Consider the following 24,566-nt stretch of genomic DNA (forward strand, 5'->3'; position numbering starts at 1 on the left):
CTCTCCCCACTATAATGAACTGTGAGTCCACTGCCAGAATGCTTCTGTGCTCTTTTCAGCTGTCAGTACTTTAGCATTAATGCTAATAACTTTTCTAAACCTCCCAATGTCCCCATCATTGCTCCGGAGAGACGACAGGCCATGAGGATTGCTGCTTTATGCAACTTATTTTATCAATTGCATTTGTAGGTACTTTGTGTGATAGAAGAAAGAATGAGAGGAGTAGCAGAGGGTATTTTTAGAAGATACCTCATCTCCTCATATTTTCTGAGCCTTTTTACCAATGTAGTAGCATTAATTATTTTGAAGACACATAAAAAGTGGTTTGGAATGTAAGCATTTCCGTTCATGATTTCCCTGTATGTGAAATGTTTAAGTGCTTAAGCTACCATAAGATTAATCCTTTTTTAACACCACAAAACCAGTTAGAGGATAAATATGTAAAAAGTAATCATTAAAATATAAGGTTTGAAAAGAGAACTTTTATCTATCCTAATTATCCTATAGGAGGTGCTTAATTAATGTTTATTGCATGACAGTGAATTCTCTAGTCAGTGAATTCTCAATTAGCCATACCAATGGAAGGGTACACTGATGTGGAAAATATAAATAACAAAAGCCTTCACACACTGAGTACTTTCCACGTAAAACAGGGACAATAACACCTGTCCATTGGGTTGCTGTATGGACTACATGAGCTAACTGTGAAATGCATTTAGCCTAGGAGCTGACAAGTAGTAACAACTCCTCAGTGCTAACCGCTATTATCATAATCATCATTGTCATTTTCTGTGTATTACACATTCATGATCTTTAAACCTTAAAACAACCCTGCAAGGCCAATATGATGATCCAGATTTGGTCCTGAAACACCACAAAGCACAATGAGGCCACTAAGTAACTGACTCTCAGTCACAAATCTAGCAAATGATGCCACTGGGTTCTGAACCAGGGTCTGACTGGAGTTACCTCCAATTGCCAGGTGATGCTACTTTAAAAATAGGGACCTTTCTTCTAGAAATTCACTTCTTGGCCAGGTGTGGTGGCTCACGCCTGTAATCTCAACACTTTGGGAGGCCGAGGGAGGCGGATCACTTGAGGTCGGGAGTTCAAGACCAGCCTGGCCAACATGGTGAAACCCGTCTCTACTAAAGATACTAAAAAATTAGCCGGGTGTGGTGGTGTGCACCTATAATCCCAGCTAATCAGGAGGCTGAGGCAGGAGAATCACTTGAACCCAGGAGGCGGAAGTTGCAGTGAGCCGAGATTGCACCACTGCACTCCAGCCTGGGTGACAGAGTGAGACTCTGTCACAAAAAAGAAAAAGAGAAAAGAAATTCACTTCTTGTCCTGAAGTTTGAGAATTGTAAACCTAGGTCAGACAGCAAAAGCAGAGGAGGCAAAGAGGACCATAGCAAGGGTGAGGGCTTTGCCAACAGCCACGACTAGGTTCAGATCCAGCTACATGACCTTCAACAGACTGTGATCATCCAAGTCTCTGCCTCCTGATTTGTAAAAATGAGATAATCACACCAACCCTCGCAGGAATGATGAAAGGATCATGCGTAAAGTATGCTGAGTAATTGGTCCAGTCCTCGGCACACAGCAGGTGCTCCATAAGTGTTTGTATCAGAATTATCTGGTCGACCTGAATTGCTTTTAAAAGTCATCGTGGTATGGAGGAAAAAATCCCTCCCAGAATTTTGACTTTGAATATTTTTTCTAAAGCTTACTCTACCTCAAAATATAAAGTAAAATTCTCCCCCAGACTCAAATAACTTCTATTACACATAATTTTTCTTTTGTCATGTATTACTTTAGACACATAAACACAGAAAAATATATTTTGCCTCTGTAAACACAAAGAAAACAATTATATATAGTCATATGTTCTATATAGAATCATATTCACATAAACTTTGGCACTTATAAGGGGAGAAAGAAAAGAGTATAATGAAAATTAAACCAAAATATAAAAGAATAGGAAATTCTTTTAAAAAATCGCTCTCTTGGAGCACTGTTATGCTACAAGATAACTGATGAAGAGGCTCTATACATACATATGTACTGATAATGATGCTGATAATAATGCTGATAAAGACCCATCAGCATTAAAAAAAAAAAAAAAGGATAAACAAGGGGACACAGTCAAAGGGAATATGGTTCAACTGATAATTTAAATCTGGTAATCAGATAAACCATCAAATCTATAATAACATAACAGTAGGAAAATTCACTTCATTATTGCATGAAATGAAAAGTAAAAGAAAGCGCATTTACAAACGCACACTAAGCCAGGCTTTAGGTGATTTTCAACTCTCCACCAAAGCAATCAAATAGAGATTAACATGCCTGTCAGCTGAAACCAGGCTGTCAAAATGAAAGCCTTAAATTACACATGTCCTTACCAAAAAGGATTTAAAAGATTTTTCTCCTAAATAATAAAGAGCACTCCATAGTTTTTAATAAAATAATAATGTTTAATTTTGTATATGTACTAAAAAGGCATTTTTAAGGAGATTAAAATGCAGATTCAAGACCACCAGAAGAAACTTGCCAACACGAAATCAGACCATTTGTATTCATCTCTTCCGAGTATGTTGTTCATTTGTCTTTTACCCAGCAACAATTCCTGCAAAATGATAATCAAAACAGCCTTTTGGTAAACAGGAGCTTAAACACTGCCTCTCAAATCAGATTGCATTTCAAGTGATCTGAAACCAAACTAAGAAAGCACTTTGTGAACATCGTTTTCATTTGAAAAAGTCACAGGGAAACTGCCCTTTGAGGTTCTGAGGGACACAGACACCAAAGTTTAGGACTCAGCAGTTCATGATCACTGACACATCCAACCCTCTGGCCATCATTTTGAAAGTGAAGCAGAACGGGGTTCAGGAGGAAGAGAACAGGGGAAAAAGGGATACTTAATAGTGACTCTCAAGAGGAAAACAAAGCAACCGTGAGAAATCTTCCAGAGGATATTAACAAACTTTCATCTCTGAAACACCAGATCACCAAATACATCATAAAATTTGGGAGGATCAGATTCTCTTCTCCATATCCATGGAGAAGATACTGCTGATAAAACTATTGACATAGGAAAATTAGTTCCTCAAAGAGTATCAGGTTCCAAGTGTATTTTTCAGAATTTTTTCACCATTACATAAACAGGATGAGCTACTTCATAGTACTCAAAATCCAGCAGAAAAGGCAAGACCAGACCATATCTCAGGATTCAGGTATCATTATTTCAGAATTTAAGACAATTTACAACTGAAACTGGGCATAAGATTTCCCGATTTACAATCCATAAGGAAAAAGGGAGGTTCTTCCTAGGGAAGAAAGTTATTTATTGACTCAAAATAATAAACTGCTCTTTAAACACATTGTAAGTATATATTTTAACAAAGAAAGTACATTAGATCAGGATTACATTTTGCTGATTGGGGTGATATGTCGTCTCTGTCTCTTTCTTTCCTTTTAAAGCCAAGTGTCACCTTAGGTGACCAGTTACTTACCTAAGAGTAACATTACATAAAACACTCACTAGTGGTGCCTGCCACACTTGTGATTCCTTCCCAGGCAGGAACTTCTGAGGCTACACCCTTATCCAAAGAGGGTGCCTGAGTTTAGGGCAGTCAGGAGCTCTATGAAGGGACTCGCTAAAAACTAGATTCTCAATCTTTGGGGTTAAGATTGGGAAATAAAGACAGAAGCCAGCAATTAGCAGCCACAATTGTGGCTAACAGGGAAAGAAGAGAGAGGGAGCTATGAATGAGCCAAAATTCTGACTAAGTAGAAACAACATGACAGAGAAGACACGCACAGAGAGTAGATAAGAAAGCCAAGTAAAAACAGCCAGAGAAGCAGGTAGGCATGAACAAAGCAAACACACGCTGACTGGCTAGTTACACTAAGGTTAGAGGATCCAGAATAGTGAGGACCCAAAATTTCCTGCTGCTGAGGCCTTATCCACTTCCCAGTCCATACATAGACATTTCACTGCAATTCCCAAGACCGAGATCCTCAACTTTTCCAGGGATGCTACAAAACCCAGGATTAGGGATGAGATTCCTGTCCCCCTATTCCCACATCTATCTTTATAAAGAATGCCCCATTATTTGGGTTATTTTAGTGAGTCCCTGTTCCTTATCACCTAAAGGGTAGATTAACCAATTTTGTTATATTCTATGATCCAGACTTCTCACCAGTTCAAAAAAATTTTCCATAAATTTGCTCATATGAATAAATTTCATCACACTTCATTTTTTAGACCATAAGTGATGCAACTTTCGTTCCCTAAACTGAGGCGATAATTTTTTTCTTTTCCAATCTACAATTACCCAACCATCCCACCCCACCCACCATTTTCTCCTAACCTTAGATATTTTAGGTCTGGGTGAAATCGGGAATAAGGCAAGATGCCTTCTCACTCTAACTCCCTGTTACCTTTAAGGTCAGTAATGGGAGCAACTAAGCTAGCATTTAATTAGTACAACTGGAAGAAATTTTCACAGTATCTATCAAAAGTATAAATGCAATACCACTGGCCCTAGCCATCTGAAATTCTGGACATCTATCCCACAGAAATAATAAAAACTTGGAAATAATCAATAAGTTCATCAAGAAAGGAATTAGTTAAGTAAATTAAGCTGTACTCATACAACAGAAATGGATCCAGAATAGGTATTTTTAAAGGAGGTGGATCTCTGAGAAATGGCCTGGAATGACAGCTGTGAATATTTATAATGTGTACACTTTACTAAAAATATTTACAGAAAATATACAGAAGTAAAATACCCAAGTAATATATATATTACTTTGAAGAAGTAAAATTTACAGGTTGCAGAACATTATGTATAGTTTCCACATTACATGTAAAATTATTACATTTTGGAAAAATCTTTATATAGATGTATACATAGAAAAAATCTGCAAGGATACACACTAAACTGGCTATACAGCCCATCTCTGGGCAATGAAAGTTGGGAGCTATTTTCATCTACTTGATTCACAAATATTACACATTTGTAACTTAAAAAACTTTTTAAATAAAGACTAGTCATGCCAAAAGCTATTTTGTCCTTTTGTTCTAAATACTATAAAATCATTAAAATTTAGAAGACCACAAAATTCAACATTCATATCATCAAATTAAATTCCTATTCATTTCTCCCACACCCGTATGAAATCATTTAGCTAGCTCTACAAAAAGATACCACATATTTAACTCATCTAGAAAATCCTCACACTGCCAGCTCTAGGTTTGATACGAAGTCACTATGAAATCCAAAAGTCACTACTCTGTTCAAACATATCCACAAACAGTAAGAAAGTTACTGACTCTTAACTTCTCTGTGGCAGAACTTTTTGTAAAACAATTTTTTTTGAGATGGTATAACAGTACATCTCCCTTCCTTCTATTATTTCTAAACTAAAAAAAAAAAAAAAACAAAAAAACTAAAACAGTCTGCTGTGTCGCCCAGACTGGAGTGCAGTGGCGCGATCTTGGCTCACTGCAAGCTCCGCCTCCCGGGTTCACACCATTCTCCTGCCTCAGCCTCCTGAATAGCTGTGACCACAAGTGCCTGCCACCATGCCTGGCTAATTTTTTGTATTTTTAGTAGAGACGGGGTTTCACCGTGTTAGCCAGGATGGTCTCGATCTCTCCTGACCTCGTGATCTGCCTGCCTTGGCCTCCCAAACTGCTGGGATTACAGGTGTGAGCCACCGCACCTGGCCAAAACAATTTTTCTACCAATTGACGTGCCAAATATCAGAATAAGGTGATCCAATAGTATCTGGAAGACAAAAGGCAAAGTATAATAGATACTCCTAAAAAATCTAAATTGTAACACAGACATTAAGATTAGATTGTATTAGATATATTCTGTGATTCTGAAAACACTTAAGTATGAGAAAAAATACACTTATACACTTTGCAGTAATCATAAGGCATGCTTGCCTATCAGTGTATGCCAAAATCTCAAGAAACAAAATCACTTTTGCCAAGCAAGTATTAATCTAAGACTAGTTTATTTTACTTGCTCTGACAAATTAAATGTGAAAGTACTGGGAATACAAAAAAAGTAGACATTTCCAAAAATATCAATTTACGTTTTTTTTTTAAAGTCCTATGCTAAGTAAATATATACTCCTACATTAAAATTCAAATAGTATCTAGCCTTGGGTGATGAGGTTACTTTTCCTGCTTTTCACTCAACAGTGTTACATAAATTTTCAACAATGACCATATATTATTGTTTGTATAATATTTGAGAAGTTTAAAATAGGGCCAGGCTCAGCGGCTCACACCTGTAATCCCAGTACTTTGGGAGGCTTAGGTGGATAGATCACCTGAGGTTAGGGGTTTGAGACCAGCCTGACCAACATGGTGAAACCCCATCTCTATTAAAAATACAAAATTAGCCTAGTGTGGTGACACATGCCTGTAATCTCAGCTACTTGGGAGGCTGAGGCAGGAGAATCGCTTGAACCAGGAGGCAGAAGTTGCAGTGAGCCAAGATTGTGCCATTGCACTCCAGCCTGGACAAGAGCGAAACTCCATCTCAAATAAATAAATAAATAAATTTAATTTAATTAAATAAGCTGGGAATTTTTAATAACCTCAGAGATCCAAGATAACATCTTTTTCTCAGTGCTTCTTCCTTACATGAGAAAGGAACCCAGGTCAGCCATGGGAAGGACGCGCTACAATTCTAATTCCACGTCCAGACCTGTCTTCCAATGTAATAAGCAGGTCACTTAGCCTTTAAATCTCTAACTTTATAAAGATAACACTTAGCCCTCTTCCCACATCTAAAAGCGTATAACATTTTATGATAAGGGCTTTTACCAGAAAGACTTTACAACTTAATAAAAGGTAAAATAGGCCAGGCGCGGTGGCTCACGCCTGCAAACCAACACTTTGGGAGGCCAAGGTGGGTGGATCACGAGGTCAGGAGTTTGAGACCAGCCTGGCCAAGACACCAGCCTGGCCAAAATGGTGAAACCCCGTGTCTACTAAAAATACAAAAATTAGCTAGGCGTAGTGGCAGGCGCCTTATAATCCCAGCTACTCCAGAGGCTGAGGCAGGAGAATTGCTTGAACCCAGGAGGCGGAGGTTGCAGTGAGCTGAGATCGCACCACTGCATTCCAGCCTAGGCGACACAGCAAGACTCCAACTCAAAAAATAAATAAATAAAAGGTAAACAGTACATCTCCCATTATTTCTAAACTAAAAAAAAAAAAAAAAAAAAAAAAAAGAACTAAAAAAAATGAAGAGGGGCAAACTCTGTAATTCTGTCAATAACTGTTATTAAGCTTCTAATATTTCTATCCTAATAGGCCAGCAATTCTTCTTGAAAAACTGTGAAACATGGAATAAAATATTGCTGGACTGACTTCAAAGTAAAGAAACTTCCTTAATTATCTAAGCAACAATCTACCTTTAAATTGAGTGATACACAGACAATGTGTTATTTTTCCGGCTGTGACAAATCTAGCTCATGACTTGTAGGTGGCAGGAGAAACAAATACATATGCATGCAAACAATCTATATTTTTAATGTGGTGTTGAGTTTTAAGAAACTCAGTCTGGAATAAAACACCTCAAGGCTAAAAAAGGATCAGCATTACACACACACACCCTCCCTCACCCTTCAAATATCACATTGGAATCAACATTTTTAGATTGTTTAGCAAGCGACACACTCCCGAAGTCACTTCTATAGCAAAAGTCACTCTGATGCTTAGTTCATACAGCAATGAAACCTATAGTCCATGAAACCTATAAACCATGCCACTATAACAATGAGAGTGTAGACAGGGTTGTTGGGTAATAATTTCCCCTAACACATGTGAAAAACAAAAGTTAGATGAATGACAAACATTGTATATTCATCTTCCTTGTGCTAAATTAAGCTGCTGTGGCAAGGAATCTGCAAAATGGCAATAAGAATTCCTACCATCCTTGTATACACATCCCTCTGCCATGTGATTTTACCACTCCTCCCAAAAAGTAGAAAAATCTATTTCCTTTCCCTATGAATTTGAGCTGGCCTTGTGATGTGCTTTAACCCACAGAATTTGGCAGAGTGGCATTGTGTGACTTTCCAAGACTAGGCCTCAAGAGTCCTTGCAGCTTCCATTCTCACTATCTTAGAACACTGCTGCAGTCAAGAAACAAAGTTCAGGCAAGTTTCTTTCAGGATGAGAAATCAGTGAAAAGTGAGGGCCAGTCAACAGCCACCACCAACCACCTCACACGCAAGTGAGACCATTTGAAAACAGAGCCCCAGCCAAGCTGACCATGGGTCTGACCCCAAACTGAAGAATTGCCCAGCCCAGCCAAACCCAAATTGCTAACTTGTATTATAAGTAAAATGGTCCTTACTTTAAGCCACTAAGTTTTGGGGTGGTTTGTTATACAGCTATAGATAGCTGATACAGTGAATTTCAGAATCCATGATGAGAGAACCAAGCCTTTCAGTCTGTCAGAGGCACCCTTGATGGCAAAACTTCAAAAGAGGTACCTACCTCGACAAGAGGCTGCTGCTGAATCATCCTTGGAAAAATTACACTCTCCCTGCCAATTTCCTTGCCTTGATCCCTTGTCAAGTCCTGCAAATTGTAAACTTGGAAATGCCCCCAAATTCTTATTCTCCCCCTTTCTCAGACCTGCTCAGGTCTGAGGTCTCTTGAGGTCTCTTGCTGCTGTGTACTAGTCTTTGCCTCAGAATGAGTCCATCCATTTTCTCCCTGGCTTTGCAGACCTCACTGTAGAATCCCATCCACCACCCTACCAAACTCCTCTCAGCCACCATCAGCTTTTACTTTTGCAATCCCTACCTCTGTGCCAACAGCTCACTGTAATCTCCAACCAAGTCCTAGTCTTATCACTTCTATGAAATAGTGATCCAGAATTTATTACAAATAATAGTAAACAAAACTGACGGTAAACAACTAACAGCGCTATCATGCTAAAGAGTCATTCTGTAAGGTTACATACTTATTCCAATACGAATACCACTGCTTAAAACATCGTTGGAAGTATTTTAAAAGCAAATTAATGTCACCTTAGAAAATTAGTCTCATTTCTTCATAGGAGGACTGATAGAAATGGCTAATTTTGTTGTTGTTGTTGTTTACCAGAAAATAAACACCACCTTTATCAAAATAATAACAACAGAAAGGAGTTTCAATTTCTCAGAAGGAAAATAACATGACACCAGTACAAGTGTTAAAAGAGTAAATGGCTACATTTCTTATTCTGATAGCTTCCCACCACACACCGAAGGTTCCTCAAGGACAGCTGCCACCAGAGCTGCTGCAAGAACATACTTTTCACTGGGCGTAGCTTCACAGTCAACTCCTCAAGCAAAGACTAAAATATTATTTCTTTTTAGAAGATCTTGGTTGAGGGAGAACATATCAATATGGAGAACAGATCTTTGCTTCTCGAATTCAAGAAAAACCATTAACTAATCTATCAATTTTTCTCTGATACAGTGTGCCAGAGTGCTCTGTGAAGAATCCTTTTCCATCCCTACCACGTGTCTAGGTGAAGGGAGAGGAGGAGGTGGCCAAGTGCCAGTACACTAGCAGACACTCCTGGTGATGCTCTGGGCTCCGCTCCCTTTCTGCTGGTAGTAGTAGGCATCTTTTCTGGCAGCTGCAGCAGCTTGATGTGGGGGGGGAGGAAGGGGCCACCCACCAATCACCTCTTCTTGAAGCCATATTTTTTTGCGTTCATAGAAGAGATCTTAGAGCTCCTCAAATTGACAATCTTTGGGCAGCCATCTCTGTCCTTCTCCTGGATGGTGCACTCCTTACAATAATAGGCACCAGAGACTCCAAGACCTCTACGGATCACACGGTGCCCCTGGTAAAATCCACAGTTACACTCATCACATCATCAAAGTGCAGGGACACACACAGGAGTCACAAATCACACACTCGCCATCACATTTTTCACCCAGTCTTCCGATGGCAACATCAGCCTGCTTGTGGCAAAAGATCTAAGTTTTCATTTAAAAAAAATGTAGCTATAAAGTAAAAATGGACACCCTCCCACACACCCCCTGAAGGAAAGAACACTTTCTGTATATAACAATTCTGATATGATTAATTTAAAGTCAGTCATACCTCATAAAGATCATCTTTCCTATTTTTGTCACTCCCTCTCTTCCAGGTAGCTCCAAAAGACAAGGAAATATTTAGTTTTAAACAACTACATATGGCTAAAAATAATTTCATTTTTTAATATGATAGATGAACAAAACGAGCATCCAACTGTAAGTTTTACCTGTCCTAGTCACTGGAACTTCAACTATCTCCCTTTTCCATAAAGGCTGTTTAAGCAAAAATATAAGTTACAAAGCTGCCTATATTATCTATTTCCAATGGGCTTTAAAGAACAGGACATGAAGGCCAGGTGCAGTGGCTCACGCCTGTAATCCCAGCACTTTGGGAGGCTGAGGTGGGCAAATCACGAGGTCAAGAGTTTCAGACCAGCCTGTCCAACATGGTGAAACCCTGTCTCTACTAAAAGTACAAAAAAATATTAGCTAGACGTAGTGGCGGGTGCCTGTAATCCCAGCTACTCGGGAGGTTAAGGCAGGAGAATCGCTTGAAGCCAGGAGGCGGAGGTTGCAGCAAGCCGAGATCGTGCCACTGCACTCCAGCCCAGGCAACAGAGTAAGACTCCATCTCAAAAAAAAAAGAAAGAAAAAAGAAAAAAGAACAGGACACGAAATTATAGCCTTCAGAAAGTCTTGTAGCATTTATGAAGATAATCAGAAAAATGGCTACAGATGAACTGAGAGGCTCAGCATCTCTTGGCCCTAGAGATCAGAGATCGTCACTTGTTAAACAACTGGTGGGTATTTACTTTATTAAAGATAAACACTCTAGCCCCGATCTTGACTTATGCCAAAAATATTACTATTCTTAAGTTCATCCTAATGATCACAATTTGAAACTACACAGAAACACTTTCCCTAGTCCTATTTCAGCCACCCCCGACTACCCAGGAAAGGTGCCATATTAAAAATGTTTCCACAACAACTCGTGTTTAAGGTCAGGCACTGGGTTTAAGACTTCAGAAACTTGAAAGGGCATATACAAGGAAAAATTTTAAAGGGATTACATAGTAAAACATTCTCCGCTACAGCTCCGGTCACTCAAGGGACACTAAATGTGAGAAAGCACACACTGTTCCTGAATTGCCCAAAATTAAACCCACTTAATCCCCCTATACAGATTTTTTTCCCACCCCTCAGTCATTAATTCCTTCTCCCAAAAGAGCAGGTACCCTACCCAAATAGTGCTTGCTGAGTTTGAATTTCTATTAAGGTACTGGCTTAAATGATGTTTTACTTGCTTTGTAAGGATAAACTATTAATCCTTGAATTACTCAAATACCAAAATGTTTCTAACTCAAAGGAAAAGAAGGGACTACGATTCAAATTCACCGTTTAAGTGACTAAAATTAATTTTGGTATTATTTTTCCTAATTAGGGTTAATTTCAGAATTTCTCTGTAATTTCATTTTTTAAACCTATATAATCAGTCCCTTCTTCATAACATAAGACAAACCGAAGTGATTTCTGACTACGATATCCAACCCAAAGACTCTAAAATGATCTTTTTAAAGAAATGTCACATTTAGATATTTCTGAAAGTACTGGGTTTCATTTGGACAGAATCTGTGTTTAGCCATCACAAGAACATTTCCAAAATGATGTAAGTCAGTAAGATAAAAACTTATACTTCAAAACTATCCTCCTGAGTCAACAGGGGTATCTGTTTCACCACACACAAGAATACTCTTCCTCTGAAAAGATGAATTGACTAGCTTGCAAATAGGCAGAGTGAAAACAAAAGATTTTTAAAAAATCAGGTGATGCGTGTCTCCTTTTTGTACTAAGTCAGTGGCAATACCTTTGCATGTTATAAAAAGGTGGCCTCATACTACTTACAGCCATTATAGTAGTATTTAGCCAGTCTTTGAACACTTCCAAGAAATTACCATTCAGCACCATCCCATACAACTTTCTGTGAGGAGGGAAACAGTCTGTATCTGCACTATCCAATAAGGCAGTCGTAGCCACAGTTCATTAGTGAGCACTTGAAATGTGGCTAGTGCAACCAAAGGACTATATCCTATTTCTTTAATTTTACTTAATTAATTTAAATGTAAATAGCCACATGTGGTTAGTGGCTACCAAGCTAGACAGTGTGGTGCTAGCCCCTTTCTTCTGGGAACACTGCTGCTGCTCTGTTATAAAATACCAGCCCCGCCTAAGGGACCACCTCCCTCCAACTAATGATGGGTCATGCAGTATGTCTATTTCACGTACTTTTCGTCAACCCTCAACTTCCTGCTCCTCAACCTTACTTTACAACACACATCCACCTCCACCTCACTGACAGATGATCACCCAAGATTAAAAATATAATCTACTGTAATAGGCCAAGCAAAAGGTGATGGCTGAAATGAAGACACTGTATGTTTACATATAACCTGGTTACATGTTAAATAAACATGCCCTGATGAATAAATATAGGTAAATAAAAATCATTTAAATGCCCCTAAAGGCATAGATTTTTACTGATTCCTATATAATAAATATGTTCTCGGATATATTTTTACTCTATTAAAATTGAGTCATAGGCCAGGTGCAGTGGCTCATGCCTGTAGTCCCAGTACTTTGGGGAGGCCAAGGCAGGAGAATCACTTGAGGCCAGGAGTTTGAGAAGAGTCTGGGCAACATAGTAAGATTCCATCTCTACCAAAAAAAAAAAAAAAAAAGTTTTAATAGTTTAAAATTTATTGAGTCAATAATCTTTTTTTTTTTTTTTTAAGACGGAGTCTCGCTCTGTTGTTGCCCAGGCTGGAGTGTAGTGGCGCGACTGGAGTGTAGTGGCGCGATCTCGGCTCACTGCAACCTCCGCCTACCAGGTTCAGGCAATTCTTCTATTTCAGCCTCCCGAGTAGCTGGGATTACAGGCATGTGCCACCGCGCCCGGCTAATGATTTTGTATTTTTAGTAGAGACGGGGTTTCACCATATTGGCCAGGCTGGTCTCGAACTCCTGACCTTGTGATCTGCCTGTCTCGGCCTCCCGAAGTGCTAGGACTACAGGCGTGAGCCACCACAGCTGGCCCAAGTCAATAACATTTCTAACATCTGTCTTTACACCAATAAGGAAACAATGTGATATAAGTGGAAGAAAATACTGAATTAGGGCAGAATCATGAGTCTGGGATCCTAAGGACTTTGTGGCCATAGGCAAGTTTCTTCAACTTTGGCCATTAGAGAGTTTTCAGTTACAAGACAAAGCAGCTGGGATGGATTTTTTTTTCCTTTGGTCTCTTCTAAAATTAAATTTCCTAATTCTCTCTATATTCTTGTGCCACCCTAGGAACTTACTTATAAAAGCCAGCAATGACCTGCCATTCTTTCCCCAGGAACCCCCATCTGCTGCTCCTCTTCCTCTGCTTTCTTGAGTCACCCCATAATTAAAGAGAGATAGTGACATTGCCAGAGAGAAAGAAAGAGAACCAGATGATTCAAATTAAAATCTAAGCTACACAGGATAGGTCAATAGGCACCAACCCCCCAAAATATAACTCTTTTTCAATCCCCAGACTAAACAGAGTAGGAAATAAGCAGTTGGAATACCCTTAATACAAACTCTGGTTCAAATTGATGCAACCAGTTCAAAACAAAATCATTGATTCTTCTAAGAATTAATCCACAGAATGATTATGAGAAGTCTCACAACTATCACAGGTCACTGGCTTCCAAAATACTCCCTGAATGAAGATCTATCATAGAGGTCATCCACCTCTACTTTCCATCTAGTTTTTCTGACAAATAGCTCCAGTGGTAACTAAAGGTTAGAAACCTAAACCCATAAATGTCAATAAAATGTGTATTTTTACCTAAGGGAAGAATCGTACGAGCACCCCCAATACTAGGCTTCTGAGAATTATACTAAATGCCACTTACCTGGAAGAGGTTTCAAAAAAAAATCAGGGATAATATGAATGTAGAGGTCTCTACCATTTCTATCTTAAAATGTTTTCCCATATATCAAACTACACAATCAGTTTAAAAGGTCAATTCATCTCAATCCTCAATGTCCAAGAAGTTTCTTAAAGCTAAGCCAGAGTTTATTCTCAAATGACTGTTTGGCAAGTGAGAAGAAATTTGAAATATATCATTTACTCACAACAGATTCCAAAGTATTTATCTAAATCAACTCTAGAAATAAAGTACTGCCAATCCATTCTCTAAAGGATTTTTATTTCTCTTCTGCTTTTCAGTTAAGCCAAGTCTGAAATGCCTTTTTAATTAATATATTGAATTCTTGTCTAATATCAAAAACTTGGCCAATTAATGGCAGATAGGGAAAAGAGAAACACTTGAATCACTTCGACTAAGAGCTGTTTTGGTATAATCTAAACAAAACTATCCTAGAGGAGAATGTATGACTTCACATGATTACATGGGGAATTATATTTAAATAGGAAAAAAAACTTTCCCAAAAAGTACACTGTAAAGGAATTATAACATCTATTAGATCGGTTTTGACTTAAAAAGAATGACCTGGTTCTATGGTCTTAGCAGGTACCACACCCACCCTATCCTGTTAGTCCCTTAAAAAAATATTTTTATAATTTATAAAAATAGAACTCCTGCCATTATAACAACCTTTGAAAGCCACTTGTTCTGCAGTTCTGCTCCTGTGTTTCACCTATATCCCTGATGGTCTCCAGCAGTCCTGATTCCTACACAGGAAGACGTTCCACAGAACTTCAAGGTGAGCGTTATATATAAATACATGAACAGCAAGAGACAGAGATCACTGGTATACTCAAGAAAACAAAGCTCTAGAGCTTTTGAAGGGCAGTGTGGGACTTCCCCACTCCACCCTACAATGTCTATGGATGCCAGAACTGTGGCAGGGAGCTCTGGGTCCTTTCATCCAGCCAGAAAGGCCACCTCTCAGTCCTATGACCTCAGGAGAGCCAGGCCTCTGCATGCCTACCTCCACAACACATGCAGGTGGATGCACTCAAAGTGCTTACTCTTCATCTGTGAGGATTAATGAGCTAATTTCTACAGAGTCCTTTAAGCTGATTGGCCCAAACGCAACTAAATAAGCACCATCATTAACCACAGGCAAGATCAAATCCTCAGGATCCAGCGAGGCAAATTTTTAGATGTCAGGCAATGTTCCTCTTCCACAAGGTGAGGAGGGAGTATTTATCCAAAACTCAGACCTTCATCCAGAAAACATTTATTAAATACCTATTATGACATGCGGGGTATGGAGATGAGAGACCCTATCCTCAAAGAAGACTTAACAGTCTACAGCCAGGCTGGCAAGGAAGAAACAATTTGCAGACAGTATGAGAACTGCCAAGGAGCGAAAGACCCAACAGAGCCTGAAGGGCAAGTCGGGAGTGGGGCTCTAGAGGCAGAGATTATTTGTGTGACAAGAAACCACCTGTTCAGGGTATGAGAAGGGAGGCCCAGTCAGGGTGCTGGTTACATGGTGTGTTCAATTCATGAACATGCACCAAGATATACATTTTTTATATGTACACTTTTCCACATGCAAATTATACTTCAATAAGGGCAATATTTAAAAGAAGAGACAGAGCTCTTTGCTACATAGATGAAAATGGAAGGAAGGATCTTGGAATAAGGGTCTTGGAATGGTGTTCCAAGCAGAGGGAAATCTTGCCTAGAAGAGGCATTTCAGCAACTACAAAACGTTCCCACTGGCTGAAGAGTCTGTCCTGAGACTGGAAATGACAAGATGTGGCTGAAAAGGGAGGCAAGAGACAATTCCCAAAAGACCTTAAGCACTGTGCTTCAAATTAGTCTTGAGAATGATGGGAGAGTTACTAAAGGCGTTTCAGCCTGGGAGAAACGTGATAAAGAATTTTGGTATAGCAGTATCATTCTGGTAGTAATGCACACTACAGCCAGAAACAAGAATGGAAAAAAGGAACCTGATTAGGAAATTATTACAATCATCCAAATAAGAATCGATAAGGGCCTGAACTAAACCAGTGGTGGCCGACATGAAGAGTCAGAGTCAAATCAAAGAAGATTTCAAGGAGGTGGAGTATTTAGGACTGGGTGACCAAACAGATGTGAGAGATGGACGAAGACAGAAAAGTACAGGATGGCCAGCCTCTCAAGAAGATGAATATAGAAGGAACCAGATTAGGACTGAGGCAAGGGTGGAGAGACAATGAGTTTAACTGTATGAAGTCCCTGTGAAACATTCAAACGAAGACATTAAAAAGGTAGTCCAAACACTGGTCTATAGTCAGGAAGATCTCGGCATTTGAGGTGGTAGTTGAAGCCTCAAACAGATAGAGATGTGGATCCTGCATCCGAGGCAGGCAGCGGAGTACAGGAAGTCCAGAAGGAAGGCATGGCATGGAAGCTCAAGCAAATGCCTTTCCAAAAGGAGAATGAAAGATGGCACCTAACCCTGCAGAGAGCAGAAAGAAGGACTGCAGTGTCCACTGGCTCTGGCCACAGAAGAGTCACGGTGATTTCAGAGAGAGTAACTTGGGTTTCTCAGGGAAAGGGCAGAAGCCAGACTGCAGTGGGCAGAGAGGGAAAGGGAGGTTCCTTGAAACAGTTTAGCAGTGAAAGGAAGAAATGAGATAAGGGAGTAGCCAGAGGAGAAAGAAACAGGGAGAGTGTTTTGTTTTGTTCTCTTTTGTCATTTAAAGATAAGAGACCGGCTTGAGAATATTTATAAACTGAGGGAAAAGCAGAGAAGGAAAGAAGGAGACAGGGAAGCCATGGTGATGACTTTATCTGAAAATGAAGGCCTCTGTCCTCACACTGGCTGGGACACACAGGGAGTGTTTCTTTTAGTCAGCAGCATTTCCTGCCAGCATGGCAGCCTCCAGGCAAACTCAGAGGTGGAGGAAAGTGCAGTCTTAGCAGGTTGTTCTCGGAGCCCTCTTATAATGGGCTGCTCCTCTTCAGCAACCTTCCCGCAGGATGCTCTCATCACTTGTCAGAGGGCCATTTGGCACCTAAACCCCTGAGCTGTCCAAATCGCCAGGAGCTCCACAGGTCTCTTCAGTTTCCTCCCATAGCAGTGGAGGTGCAAGGAGAAGCCAGATCCCCGGGGGCCTCTCCCCTTATAAGCCCCTTCCAGCAGCCCAGCAGAAGAGTGGGACTAGGGAACAACCTCTCCTTCCTACCTCCTCCCTGCTAGAAGCATAGCAGAGAAACTCTTCAAGCCACTCCAGAATCTTGCCAAAGATAGGACTGTGTTCTCTCCTGATAACTTGCATCTGATTAGCAAATGAAGTCTATAGAAGTTATGGCTAAGACTAATTGAAAGCATGCTGTGTGCCAGGCACGATTCTCAGTGCTTTACATTCTCTCATTCCTCACAACCCTATTTTTATCATCTCTATGTTACCAATGAGGAAACTGAGTGCAGACACATCTAAGTCATTTGCTCAAGGTCGCAGCATCAGTGACTGCCATTGCAGGACATGAAACAGACCAGGCTGTCGGACTCCAGGGCCGGCACTACTGCAACTTATTTTCAAACACCGTCAGTAAATGTAGTATACAATAAACCATAAAAGTCAGGGAAGAATTCATAATATCATTAGTTAAAAATCAAATACATATATAAAGGATTACAGTCACTTTACCATAGTTTCTTTTTACCTTGAGATCTCCCCCCAGCCCCATGACAGCTAGAAGAGTATTTATCTTGTAAATATAATTAATTCTACTGAATTGCACACTTTAAGAATGGTTAAAATGGTATAATTTTTGTTGTGTATATTTTACCACAATAAAAATAATACAAAAGAGGCCGGGCAAAGTGACTCACACCTATAATCCTAGCAATTTGGGAGGCTGAGGCACGCGGGTTACTCGAGGCCAAGACTTCGTGACCAACCTGGCCAACATGGTGAAACCCCGTTTCTAACAAAAAATACAAAAATTAGCCGGGCCTGTAATACCAGCTACTTGGGAGGCTGAGGCAGGACAACTGTTTGAACCTAGGAGGCGGAGGTTGCAGTAAGCTGAGATGGTGCCACTGCAATTCAGCCCAGGCAACAGAGCAAGGCTCTGTCTTACAAAAAAAAAAAAGAAAGAAAGAAAGAAAAATTATATATATAAAGAGGCCAGGCACACACCTGTAATCCCAACACGTTGGGAAGCCAAGGCAGGAGTATCGCTTAGCTCAGGAGTTCAAGACCAGCTTGGGCAACATAGTGAGACCCCCAACTCTTTTAAAAAAAAAAAAAATAGGCAGGCATGATGGTTTGCACCTACAGTCCCAGCTACTCATGAGGCTCATGTGGGAAGATCACTTGAGTCCAAGAGTTCCAGGCTACAGTGAGGTATGATTGCACCACCGCACTCTAGCCTGGGCGACAGAGTGAGACCCTGCATCAAAAAAAAAAAAATACAAAATACAAAAGAACATTTCTATATACATTTTTCTACTTATAAAAAATAAGTGAAATGAAATTAAAATCAAAGCCCTGTCTTCTTTGAGACAAAGCATCTCAGGCATCATTTAGTATTTTAAAAACAACAACAAACAAACTAATCAAGGTCAAAGAATGCACTGCAGCACCAAGGCAGCCTGGTGTAAAGGTCTGGGAGATCAGAACACACACTCAGCGCTCCGGTTCCCTTACCCCAGTGCCAGCAAAGGTACCACTGTCCTCAGACTGCCTCTAGGATATCTATAAAAACCAGTTCTAATCCCCAAACCATTTAAATCCACAGAAACTCTGAGAGCACACAGCGAAGTGGGAATGCCCGGGGCTGTTTACAATCTCATTGTACGAGAGGCTTAAAGACCTGGCCATAGGCACTATTACCTGGACCTGAGGAAAACATACCTCAATGGATAAACAAAGCCTCATAGGAGAGAAATAAAGCATTCAAAGGAACCCTCTGTCAAACCACGTCCAGGATTCTAGAACTGAAACTCTTCGTGTTGACTAAGATGGCAATTTGTTACTTTTAGGTCATTCTAAATGACCACCCCGGACAAAAGTAAAGCAACACTGAGAAATCTAGTAGAAAACTACATAAAGAGAGGTGCATCCTGCAAAAAAAAAAAACTAAGAAAATCAAACATATACGTTGAGGCAGGAGTCTAGTGTTTCTCAGAAGAAATTCAGCAAAGATAACAACACTGCTGGAATCATCTGATTCAAATACAGAAACTGGTACTTCAGTGACTACAACTCTTTGAATGAGAAGCTCCATTCCATTACAGACGGCCAAGTAAACACTTATATGATTCACTTTCATTCCCTGTTTAGCAAATCTAGGTAATATTATTAATACCACCAACAAATAAACTAAGTTTTCAACTGGCATAGCTTTAAGTGCCCCTTATACTTCTAAAGGTAGGGGTACCTGCCTTTGGGGGCTCAACTCACCCCCAAATTCCTTCTTTAGAGAGGTACGGAACAAAGATTAACAAGGCTGAAGAGTATAAACAGGTCGGAAAGCCTCCAAAAAGATAGAAATATTTGAAATCTACTAAGACAAGGATATCAATGGCTAGAAGAAGGAATTTAATAATTTCCAACATTTTTAACCCCTCTGTAAATATAAAACTCCTTCCAATCGATTTTACATCACTTCCAGGTCATGAATAAACTTCTGAACCAGAATACTCCTAAGAGCATTACAGTTTCTCCACCAACCTTTTAAAACACAAGAACAACAATACAATAAAGAGAAAACTTTATTTTTAGGCTTGCAAAATCCTGTGTTTATTTTTCTAAAACAGAAGTCAAACAACTGAACGTGCTTTGTTTGGATTTTAGGAAACTTATTCTCTCCTAATCCTGGGGGCCCCAAACTCTGCCCAGAAGGAAATAAAGAAAAAGTCCTCCGTGCCCGTGCCATGCTGGAAAGTTAAAACACGGTGCCTCCTTTGGCTTTCTGCTCAGGCACATCTGAGCCTCCTGCTGCTGGTCACGGTTCACACTGCTGGAGTCATATCATATGACACCTGCCGTATGGCGGGTAGAAGCAAAGGCTGTCAACTGGCGTTCATGTTGAAACTGGTTCAGTGTTTGAACTGCTAACTTCTGCATGTAATGTTTAAGCAAAAGTGCTTAACCACAAGTTCAGTCTTAATCGCTCAACTAGCATTAAACCCTAAATGGAAACAGGTTTGTAATTCCCTATAAACATGAAGCCCTTGCGAAAAACCTAATCCAGCAATTTGATTTTTCAATAACAGGGCCCCCACACAGGCCATCTCTTTCTCTTTTAGTTGGGAAAATATGAGATAAACTTCCTATTTTTCATAGAAAAGCCCTTCCCACAATGCAAATGTGCAAAAGTCAGGGTAGAATAAGCAGGTGTTTTTGTTCTCAAACTCTGTTTGAGAGGAGTTTGAGAACAACAACAAAAATTTTATTTTTTTCCACTAAATTGACCACCATAATTAACACCGCTGGGACTGCAAACTGAAAGAAGTTCTGCCATTAATCCCACTCAACTTAAACTCAGATTTTATTAGTTCACCAAAAAAATACTGTTTTCAAAAGGCAACGTCTGTATTTTAACCCTAATAATTAACCAAGTAGGTATATAAATTGATTATAAGTTCTACCAATCCTGTGGACTCTATGGAAAATTATGTGGTAGATACCATTATTCAACTTTTATGGCCCACCTCTTCCTGTCAGAAACAGAGTTCACAGCTGGTTACTGAAGGTAACAGTGGAAATAATTAAGCACCTTACAAACTCAGACCTAAAACCTAGCTCAAATATGACCTCTACTAAGAAATACTCCGCTTCCTTCTCTCTCCTGGCAGTTACTCCCTCCTTCAGGCTCTCCCAGCACTTACTCATCACATCCTATAGGATCCTTTCCCTATGTCTCCTAACAACTTAGGGCAGGGATCTTTTCTTAATTTCTATATTGCTAGCAACTGGGGCAATGCTTGGGACATAGCAGGCCTTCAGATCTTGTTGCACAAATAACAACTATGAGGTTATATGCTATAAAGTCTGCAAAAAGAGGGGCAGAAGAAACCACAGCATTTTGCCTTGAAAGCAGAGGGCCTCTCAAAGAATATTCACACTCACCTTGGAAGCAGAGTGAGATTTAGTACACAAAGATGGGCACTCACGGGAGGGAAGAGCCTCTGCAAGGCAGCAAAGAATAGAGGACCAGATGTGCGGAAGACAGCGGTGTATTCAGGAAGCAATGAGTGAGAGGAGACAATGGGAAGAGGCAGGCAGGTTGAGGGTACAGGGCTTATATGCCAGGTTAAAGAGGTTTCCATGGAATATTCCAGGCTTTGAGAAGTCCCTGAAGCTATTTATTTCAGGCAGTGACATGAAGACTCACCCCATGAGAGTCTTTGGTCAAAAATTATGGAAGATCTGGGTTTTCAAAGAATTTTGTCTACAGATGCCTATTATAGGTTATCTGAAGCTTGTATATATCCTAGGTTACTGACCTGCCCAACATTTTCTCACGTATTTCTACGCATATAGTGATATATATATTTCCGTCTATGCTATGTTTTATTCCACAACAGCAGGTGATAAAGGCTCATTTAAACACCTAATGAAATTTTTGTAGCTGTTTTGTTTTAAAGGGAGGTGACGAATTTTTTTAAGTGAAAGTTAGAAAAAATACTTAAGATAAATATCCTGAACACCTTTTTCATCGCTGTACTTACATACCAAGATTCTGGGAAGGCAACATCCCATCCCTGCGTCAGTAAGGTTAGACGCTGAGGGCCCACTTTACCTGGAGGCTTCCCTAAGTGACAAGACTCTCAAACTGGATGATCCAATAGGTGAAGGGACAAAACAAATCTCCTGGCCCTTCATGTGCTTGGCCCAAGAAAAAGTAACGCCGAGCCCTGCGACTCTGCCAGGTATTTAAAAATGTAAGATAAGGTGATATTTGTGAGCCGGCCAGAAGGCATCGAAAGGCAGGGAGCGGATCACCGGCAGCCTCGGGTTTCACTCTTGTAGCTCGGCCTGGACCAGAGGGAAGCATCGGCCCGGTGCAGGGCAGGAGGCCAGGGCACCCGCTTTCCCCGGGGGGCCGGACTGGGCGGCAGGCGGCGCACCCTGGCACGGAGGGAGGCGGGTACCCGGCGCTCCGAGTGGCGCTGAGAGCCGGGCTGCAAGGCGGGCGTGGAGTGGCGGCTGTCAGGGAGAGAGGCCAGCATCCTCCTCGGCCTCGGGAAAGCACTGGCGCCTCCGCGGCTTCTACGTGGCCCCGTTACCCACGGCGAGAGGGTAACGACGTGAGGCAGAGGAGCTGCTGCGCCCGCAGAGTCCCCCAGGACGCGGCCCCCGGGGCACTGGAAGTCCAGGGCGGCGCCCCGGCAACCCCACCCCACCCGTGGCTGCCTGTCCGCGTGGCCATCGGCCACGGGCTGCGGCCCCGGCACGCGGGGGGAGGGAGATGCGGCGGCGCCGCCGGGTCCCCCGCTCCACCGCCCCGGCGATCCGGGAGATAAAAGTTTGCAGCATGCGGCTCGTCTGCAGTGCGAGTCACATCCGCCGCGCCGCCTCCTGCAGCACCAGCGCTCAGAGAACGAACAAATACATTTAAAAAATAAAAAAACTGTTGAAGCCGGTAGGCCTGAAGCTGGCCGCTCTGCCTCCAAGGCGTGCATGCAGACGAGCCCAGCATCCCGCGCCCCCTCCCGCCCCCGGCCGCGCCTCCCGCCCGGCCTCGGCGCCCGGCCTGTGCCGGCCCCGCCGCGCCCGCAGCACTGACCGATAACCTCCTGCAGCTCGTACGCGTCCCTGCAGATGGGCCAGCCCACAGCCTGTGCCGCCGGGGCTGGGGCTGGGGCCGGGGCCGGGGCCGGGGCCGCGGGAGCTGCTGGGGCCGGCGCTGCTGTCGCGGCCGCTGGGGCCGTCGCCGCCACTGTCACCGGGGCCGCCTGCTGGGGAAGCTGGACGTGCACGGGCGAGCCGCTCGGCTCCGCCATGATGCTGCGGAGGAGAGCAGGAGGACGAGCCGGCGGGTGGACGACCTTCCACTTGAAACTTCCTTTGCCTCGCCGCCGACACCTCTCGGCCGGCGCACGCCCTCCCCGCCCGCCGCCGCCGAAGCCAGCCAGGAGGGGAGGGAGCAAGAGAGGCCGAGCTGGGCGGAGGGAGGAGGCAGCGCCGGCGGAGGCGGGGAAGGGAGGAGGCGGCGGCCGCTGCGCTCGCCGCGCGCCCCGAGCCTAGCGCGCGCTGTTCTCCGCCTCGGCGAAGGGAACCGCCGCCCCGCCGCCCCCTCCCGTTCCCGCTCCGCTGGCGGCCGGGGAAGTTCCCACCAAAGGAGAGTCAGGCCGCTTTGTGTGTGTTTTCGGGGCCGGCGGCCCTGGTTCTCCTCCTCCCTCGCTGCTAGCCCTGTGCCTTCGCCCCAGACAATCAGGCTCGCCAGAGGACGCCCCCTGGGGACCCCGAGGGCGGGGTCGTTGAACGGCCGCCAGGTTCTCACATTCAGAATTCTCCTGCCACCAAAGAGAACGTGAAGTTCATTTACAAGTTAGCGAGCGGGATACCTACACGGTGTCCCTTTGCAAGACGCCAGTTAGAAAATAACCCAAGTTGTAACTTTCCGGCGCTTTACCTGCCAGTATCCCTTTCCCACCTTGCCTAATCTAATCGCAGTCCTTCTAGTTTTTCTTAGTAAATGAAACTTGATTCCTTAGGTCCCTGGCTGTTCAGACTTCTTCATTTTTTCCAAGCCGCTTGGATCCCAGGGAGGCGATTTAAGGGGCTGTGGAATTAGAGTAAGACATGCAGGAGAGGTTTAGAAAGTTTGCTCAAATTCTACACGCTTAATAATTGCCACATTAGCCCGTGAGGACACTGAGGCCAGACATTAGGTATTTCTTTAGAGTATACTTGGTAGGGAAATAATTTATTGAGGCATGAATAAACTGTTGGAACTTTTAATTGCTGCTTTTTCAACACCCCAAAAATAACCTCATCTGTAAAACTGCTATGGTAAAACCATAGGTTTTCCTGATTATAGGTATCATATTTTAACAGTGAATGTTCTCTGTGTTCCCTCCGTGGAGGTGACGAGGATCCACCATTCTTGTCTCCAACTGAAACGGGGCAGTAAACCAATAGCATTGGTCGTTTGGCCGAGGTGATCTTGTCTGGTTCTCATTGCTAGGACTACTGAAGAAATAGGTAAGAATAATGAGGATGTAATAAAAACTCCAGGGAAATCATGATTTTGTCTCCCCAGTGTATGTACAGAAATCTCCCTAAAATTTTTGAAAGATTATTCAGAAGAAGCCCAGAAATTTATTAGAAAAGTTAGTTGTCTAATCAAAACTTTGATGTCCACTGAAGATGAGGGCACTTAATCTCTTGGAGCATTACGAAAGTTGGAGTAAAGTAGCTACCTCGCTCTGGTCTGGAAGCAGAAGTTCATGCTGAAGTAAGTGTACACTCTTTGATGCAGAGGAGTTCAAAAACTGTGTCTTGTCATGTCTGTCAAGAAACAGAGCCCTTCGTAAAC

General features: G+C 42.1%; 1 protein-coding gene across 7 annotated transcripts in view; it reads right to left on the minus strand.

Annotated features, from left to right (window-relative positions):
- STK39 (serine/threonine kinase 39) overlaps window positions 1–23,168 on the minus strand; it is a 292,939-nt gene extending 269,771 nt beyond the window's left edge. For 3 of the 7 annotated variants that reach the window (XM_021923695.2, XM_009182373.3, XM_017946624.3), the window contains exon 1: window positions 22,812–23,156. In XM_021923695.2, the coding sequence (XP_021779387.1) occupies window positions 22,812–23,028 (217 nt within the window). In that variant the 5' untranslated portion in view covers window positions 23,029–23,156. Of the gene's footprint in view, window positions 1–21,824; window positions 22,111–22,811 lie in introns of those variants that run through there. The other 4 variants (XR_002516134.2, XM_021923696.2, XM_003907566.4 and 1 more) reach the window with 3 other exon arrangements.
- Between the last annotated feature and the right edge of the window lie 1,398 nt (window positions 23,169–24,566).

The sequence above is a fragment of the Papio anubis genome, chromosome 10 (genome assembly GCF_008728515.1).
Source record: "Papio anubis isolate 15944 chromosome 10, Panubis1.0, whole genome shotgun sequence".
In the NCBI taxonomy this organism is placed as follows: Eukaryota; Metazoa; Chordata; class Mammalia; order Primates; family Cercopithecidae; genus Papio; species Papio anubis.